The sequence below is a fragment of the Palaemon carinicauda genome, chromosome 22, assembly GCF_036898095.1.
Source record: "Palaemon carinicauda isolate YSFRI2023 chromosome 22, ASM3689809v2, whole genome shotgun sequence".
Lineage (NCBI taxonomy): Eukaryota > Metazoa > Arthropoda > Malacostraca > Decapoda > Palaemonidae > Palaemon > Palaemon carinicauda.
The window spans coordinates 86,732,959-86,740,528 of record NC_090746.1 but is presented as its reverse complement, the minus strand read 5'-3'; the positions used below and the strand labels follow the sequence as shown (position 1 = coordinate 86,740,528).

At 32.5% G+C, this 7,570-nt stretch overlaps 1 protein-coding gene across 1 annotated transcript in view; it reads right to left on the bottom strand.

Moving 5' to 3' along the window:
* Nucleotides 1–456: 456 nt before the first annotated feature.
* The window catches only part of LOC137616160 (organic cation transporter protein-like), a 19,055-nt gene continuing 11,941 nt past the window's right edge, over nucleotides 457–7,570 (bottom strand). Inside the window, exons 8-12 of the mRNA XM_068345822.1 lie at nucleotides 7,324–7,415; nucleotides 5,192–5,451; nucleotides 2,778–2,956; nucleotides 1,777–1,925; nucleotides 457–668 (exon numbers count right to left, since the gene is read on the bottom strand). Of these exons, the coding sequence (XP_068201923.1) occupies nucleotides 596–668; nucleotides 1,777–1,925; nucleotides 2,778–2,956; nucleotides 5,192–5,451; nucleotides 7,324–7,415 (753 nt within the window). The 3' untranslated portion in view covers nucleotides 457–595. The remainder of the gene's footprint in view (nucleotides 669–1,776; nucleotides 1,926–2,777; nucleotides 2,957–5,191; nucleotides 5,452–7,323; nucleotides 7,416–7,570) is intronic.

Here is a 7,570-nt window from a genome sequence, read left to right as displayed (position 1 = left end):
AATATTGATTGTTTCAGTCTTTTGAAATCAAGAGATGAAAATTATATAGGAATTTGAAACAAATCTTGAATTTTACATATGTTAGTCTTGAGAGTGATAAACAGGGTATGTTTATGAAGTAGTCAGTGTTTTTGACAAAACCAAAGACCGCCATTATGTCTCCTATCCTTTCTTCATCTCGTCGTAGAGGAAGATCCAACTTTAACGTAACAGAAAATCTTCCATGAAAAAACATTCTTTCAACTTTGTAAGATAGGTTTTATCATCGTCAAGTACGAAAACAAACTAGAATAAAACTAATTCAGTTATCGAAAACCAGGATAGATTTTATTAGCTTCTTTTCCATACTGATGCTATAGGCTCATCATATTCCATTAACAAAAGTAATGGAGTTTTCCTTCAAACACCCGACTGCTCATTGTATGTAACTGCTCTTCTTAAAGGTGCCAATAAAAAGGGCCTAGATGATTTCGTCTCTTTTACTTATTTTATTCAATCATTTTCTTTGTTTCTATTATTGATATTTGATCGAATGACTAGTCATAGAATTCAAGGTAGATGGAGTCGTAGATATAACGTTTTAGGGCAAAGTGAATCATGTGGATAGAGATGTAATCTTATCTGGAGTCATTGAGGTAACTTCTTCTATGTCATGAGCGAGATCCTTCCTGCAAGAAGATTAGATACGAGCGAAATAATTATATGGAGTAAGTTACCGAATTCTATTTTCTCTCTCTCTCTCTCTATCTCTCTCTCTCTCTCTCTCTCTCTCTCTCTCTCTCTCTCTCTCTCTCTCTCTCTCTCTCTCTCTCTCTCTCCCAGGGTGACTTCAATCCTACAGGTAATTCATTCTCAATAGACTTTAATTTAATTAGTCTCATGGAAAGGAGAACAGAATTTAATCTTATTTTATTATACACCTTTATGGTATAAAGTGCCCAAGCTTCATCTATAAAATCGTTTTCTTACTTTTGCACTACACGAATGTTCAATGCCATTCACTATACTCTGATGTAACAAAGAATTTTCCTCAGAAAACCATTAATTATTCTCATCTTACTAGTACCCTTTCATGAAACAGCAACTAAAGGTTATGAGAAAAAAGCTATCCTGGGAAGATAGGTTGATGTTTATTGTAGGTATATAAGCTAGACCTGACATGATTACAACATCCGAAACCTGAATGAATAAATCACTGTTATCTCAACCTTAATACAACAAGGGCGTTTGTTCGAGTCCTGGCTAGATTTAAGTTATTGTCTCTCTCTCTCTCTCTCTCTCTCTCTCTCTCTCTCTCTCTCTCTCTCTCTCTCTCTCTCTCTCTCTCTGCTTATATATATACTGTATATATATACATACATATATATATATATATATATATATATATATATACATATATATATATACAGTATATATATATATATATATATATATATATATATATATATACTGTATATATATATACATATATATAAATATATATATATATATACATATATATATATATGTATATATATATATATATATATATATATATATATATATATATAAATATATATATATATATATATATATATATATATACATATTTCTAAATATATATAGTACATACTTGCAAATATATATACAGTATATATATATATATATATATATGTATATATATATATATATATATATATATATATGTATATATATATACATATATATATATATATATATATACATATGTTCTTTATGTCTTCAAAATTAGTTATTACGAATGTTTGTAGGAAATACCTTTTCTTCTTTTCTTCCACCTTCTCCAGGTCAGCCACGGTATTGGGTAGAGCCATTCCCAGGGTTTCAGGTACCAAAGAATATACCATACATGCCACAATGGATATACCTCCACACAGTACTGAAGGACCCCACCAGTATATAGAACCCTGTAATAGAAGGACAAGAGTAACAATTATCATTATGAAGGTTTTTACGAGGAAAATATTCTTGAACCTTACCAGCAAATGGTTTTTTTTTTTTTTTTTTTTTTTTTGCATCCAGCGACCAGTTACTAGATTCCATGTTCATTACGGGCTAATTATACATTACATAAAATACTTCCTTTTGGTCTATTCCCGAAATTCGGAATATCAACTACTTCTTAACGTTACAATATTCCGCTTACCTCTATTTCTACGATAGTCTAGAATTTATCTCACTGTTTAAACTAATTCCCATTAATAGCAAGAAAGAAATCCTGGAAAATTTAATAAGGAAATGACTCCAAAGGCTATATTTTACTTTCAAGGACTTGCAAAGGAGATTACATAAGAGTGTGAATGTCAGAAATATTATAATTGGGGTCATTAAAGAGCATTTTATTGATTCCAGTTACGGCAAAATGATATGGAGAAAGATTTCTAATGGGATCAATATGCTTGGAGGTAAGGATGAAAGTTTTAAAGAAAATAAGAACGCTTTATGTGTGATATATAGATTATTGTATATTATGTATGACGTGAAGGTAAAAAGCTTCTGAGAACACAGAGAGAGAGAGAGAGAGAGAGAGAGAGAGAGAGAGAGAGAGAGAGAGAGAGAGAGAGAGAGAGAGAGAGAGAGATAAACACTATTATTAGCCTAATATAAAAGGTTACTATTTACAATTAAATCTCATAGAAATCACTGAGACTGTCAGAGAAGAACATGAAATGTAAAAGTTAACTATTGTTAAAACAAAATTGTTATGATTTGTAAACAACAGAAAACATAGTTGTGAAGATCAGTTGAAGATGACTCACAAGAGCGTTTATGATGTAGGGAACAATGATCGATCCAGTTTTGGAGACCATTGAGCAAGTTCCAAGTCCTCGGACTCGAACTTCAGTTGGGAAAAGTTCCGTTGCGTGGAGGTAGACGATCTGGTATGCCCCAGATATAGTCATCTTACCAATTAGCGCCATTGTCGTCGCTACCCAACCTGTTCAGGAAATTCAATTGTGAATGCATCAACAACAACAACAAAAAAAGATAGTTGTAAAGAAACAAAATCACTTCAAATGAAACTGGGTGATTTATATGACCAGATAGAGACTCATTTTTCATAAATATAAATAGATAAGCAGTGTTGTTATATTTAAACCTAATTCCGGAAATTCAAATATATAATGTTGAAAAGTAAAAATGGTCCATAATTGGGAGTTATTGATCAACCTGAAGGATCCCTATTTCTAATTGTTTATTATCTAAAAAGACTGATTTGAATATTGTGCAGGGTTCTTACATAAAAGTAATATGGAACAAAGGGCATCTTGATCATCGTTTTTCTTGATTTTCGTCTTTTCTAAATAAGTGGAAGATTTTTGCCTGCATTGACACATGCTACACGAACACAAAATATACAGTTAATATTATACGATTATGCTTACATTATATAATCATATGCATAGACAACCAACCAAGAGGGCAGGCATATTTTAGGAGCTTATATTGAATAAATCCATGTTATAAACCAAGTAATGGAACAATTATTGAGCATGGCAAACCAATATGTATGGCATTTAAAAAATATGAGAAAGCTTTTGATTCTGTCAAAACTTTAAAAGTCATGAAAACCCTTCAACGACGAGGAACAGATGATACTTATGTTAGAACACTTGAAGAGGGATATCTATATGGGTAGTACAGCAATCCTAAAAATACATAAATTTAGTGGGAAAATTACAATTGAGAAAAGGAGTTAGACAAGAAGACCCTGTCTCTTAAATTATTCACACCGTGCCTAGAAGAATTTTTTATGAATTTAGATTGGAAAACTCTAGGAACTAATTAATAGAAAATACCTTAACAACTTAAGATTTGCAGATGATATAGTTCCATTTAGTAGGTCACGGAAGGAGTTGCAAAAGATCATAAAAAATTTGAATAGAGAAAGCAGAAATGTAGGACTGAAAATGAATATGAGCGCAACTAATATAATATTCCTTGAAAACATAGCCAACTAATAAGGGATAAGGACGAAACTCCACATATCACTAATGAATATACGTACTTAGGACAAACAGTAATAGTCTTCACAAGAGACCAAAATTAAAAGATGGATAAGCATAGGATGAAGAGCTTTTGGTAAACAAAAAGATATTATGAAGAGTAAAATACCAATTTCTCTAAAAAGAAGAGTATTTAATCAGAGGGTCCTGCCAGTATTTACTTATGAGTCAGAAACTTAAGGCCTTACGAAAGCCTTAGAACATAAGCTAGTTATAACTCAAAGAGCTATGGAAATGATAAGGATGGGAACACTTAGAGACAGAAAATGAGCCACGTGGATGCGAGAACCAATAAATTAGAGCATATTCTAACAATAAGTAGGAAAAAGAAATGGACAATGACAGGACATATAATAAGAGGGAAAGATGGTATATGGACTAAAACAATAACACAATGGGTCCCGAGAGATTGCAAACGAAGCAAGGGAAGGAATGGAAGACCAAGGATTCACGAGCTAAGAAAATCTCAGGAACTCAAAGTTATTTTGAGTAGGGGGCTATGCATAACAAATATCTTTTGTTGATTATGAAAGAATTGTTAACTTTTCAAAAGGCAACTCTTAAAAGAGGTGAATGGTCTTTTATTAGACATTCAGAATGGTGTGATATGTTGAACACAAAACATAGGGTAATATTCAAAACATGATAGATGGGTCTCCAGAAATCTTGAATGACTTTGCTGGCATACACATTTAGTGTGTAATTGAATAAGAGATTTTCTGGATACGTTTCTCAAAAGTAAGGTGGCATATACTACGGAATGCATAACATTTTGAATAAGTAGCATATAACTGAAGCAACAGCCTTCAACTCATGACTCGAGTTTTGTTAAGGCACAATTTCACTTCCTTAAGTTGCAAAACACACTAATCGTAGCTACATTTTATATATATATATATATATATATATATATATATATATATATATATATGTGTGTGTGTGTGTGTGTGTGTGTGTGTGTGTGTGTGTGTGCGTAAAGTCAAAATACATGGGTTTTGATCACTCAAAGGTATCCAAGAATAAGAATCTTAATTAACATTTAAATTATCATAAAACCGAATTGCTTAGTATCTCTTTTCTTAGCATACACGTAATTACAAATGAAGAAGAAAATTGATATTCCCTAATCAACGATTTATTTTCACTGTACTAAAAGAGGTACTTACCCTTTGGAATAAATGTGAGAAGCATGAGAGACACACCCGTTACCAGAAAACAGAAAATGTTAGAACGCTTTCGCCCCAGGATGTTGACCATTGGCAGGGTAATAGTGCTGCCAGGGATTTCCATGACACCACACAGAGCCATGTAGATATAAGGGTCCGTTCCTAAGTTACCGCCGCTTATTGACAGCCCGTAATAGACTGTGCCGCAGACCAAAAATAGGCAGTACAGGCACAAGGTGATACGTCTCATGACCGGGGTCCTGTTTTGGGAAGATTTAGTTATAAATGAGCTGAAAATTTTTCAGAAGTAGTTAGATCAAATGAATTGAATGTTAACGATGATGTTCAAACATCAAATGTAGAATCAGAATCTGTTCATACACCAGTTCAAGATGAAGTTTGAGTACTTCGCAATAGGATAAATAGATGGAAACAACCTGAGAAATTAGATTTGTAGAATTTTTTATAATTTCAAGTCAAGTAGAGGAGACTGTTATGTATTATGTATAATTTGCACTGTAATACAATAACAGCTACAGTTATTGAAAGTGATATTTGATCAGATTTCATTGATATAATGTGTTAAGTGTTCTAGCTTAGGGTGTAAGGCATTGAATCCTGTATAAATCACTCCAAAAATAGAATACGATTCTATTTACTTTTGTACTGCATATGAGATTAGAATCTTTTGTAGTGACGCTTATATGTTATTTTTGTATTGTTTATGTTTACGTGACGCCAGTCAGAGCAGAAGCGACCTAGAGCACGCCAGTAGGACTTGTAGTAATGTAGCTTAGAAATAAATTGTATTGTTTTATTAGAATGAACTATTATTCCAACCAGAATCGGTGATATCAGATGAGGTGTAAAATATCACACTAATAACTTATATTATTTCAGGTAAGCAAACTGCCGAGTTAGAGGTTCTTATACTACACGAATATGATAGAACAGAGAGAGAGAGAGAGAGAGAGAGAGAGAGAGAGAGAGAGAGAGAGAGATGGGTAGCGTATGAGCAGGAGGAAAAATGAATGAACTGTAAAAGTAGATTTCTCTGAATTAAGAGATGAATACTTAGGAAGGAAATAATAATCTATAGGGTTTAGGAACAGGATATGCTTAAGACTTAAGGAGTTATACAGAATGGGGAGATTTCCAGTGTCCCAATTAGGAACCTGTCATTTCATACATGTCTACAAATATGTAGTTAGTTTATAGAACAAGTGAGGCAGTTTAGAATAATCCGTGGGTTTGAAACTAAAGCATTAGACACTATAGAAAAATTACTAGCAAACCTACTTGTAGATTAGAGAAAATAATATGAAATATATAGCTACTTCTTTGCAGAAATTAATGCAAAATGCTATAAATCAAAAGTTTCAAGTTGATTGTATCATTTTTGACTGAAATGTTCGGAAAATAAATATCTGGTATTAAAGCCTGTAAAAATATTTTGTGATCAGGCGTTCAGTAAAGTAATATCCTTAACATTTTTCAACCTATCAAAAATTCTCATTTATCATAAGTATATACCTAATCCATGCACCAAAACAGTAAGCTACGTCATCCAAATATCATATAATTGTCATAATATAAGAATATAATCTTTGACAGAGGAACAAATATGAAATAACTTCAACTAATTATTGTAAGAGCTTTAGCTCTATAGTCCATTTCTTTTATCGAGGCATATTTGCACCGACTCGCAGGAGTGCCCTTTTAGCTCGGAGAAGTTTCCTGATCGCTGATTGGTTAGAATTATCTTCTCCAACCAATCAGCGATCAGGAAACTTTTCCCAGCTAAAAGGGCACCCATGCGAGTCGGTGCAAATATGCCTCGATAAAAGAAATGGACTATAGTGACTTATACTTCATATGAAAATAAATACAATCTGGCCATAAAACAAACACTTATTGGTAAACTCAATGAATCCTACAATCTCAAATCTGCCCTTCTTGATGTAAACTTAACAATTCCACTTTTGTTTCAACAATGTCTTTGTGATATGTGAATCCCTTCATTGTTCCTGTGACAACATATCTTTTGCTGCTTGGGGCAAGCTGATAATACAGTAATCATAATTCTACAAGAAAGGAAAATTCTATAGAAAACTGGTTTTAGAGCAACTTACCAGAACAGAATAAAGATCTCATCTCTCATAATCTTCAACAATTTCATAACATGTGAAGTACCAGGTTGTGGCTGACTTTTGTATGGGCTGCTCTGGAAATAACAGAAAATGGTCAAATAATATTGGAAAATTAAATTCTAGCAAAATTTTCCAATATAATAGAATTTCTTAAATACATTTCCCACCTCCACATACGACTTCCCAAAAATATATACATAACTGCCTCACGCCTATGAAGTTAATAAAT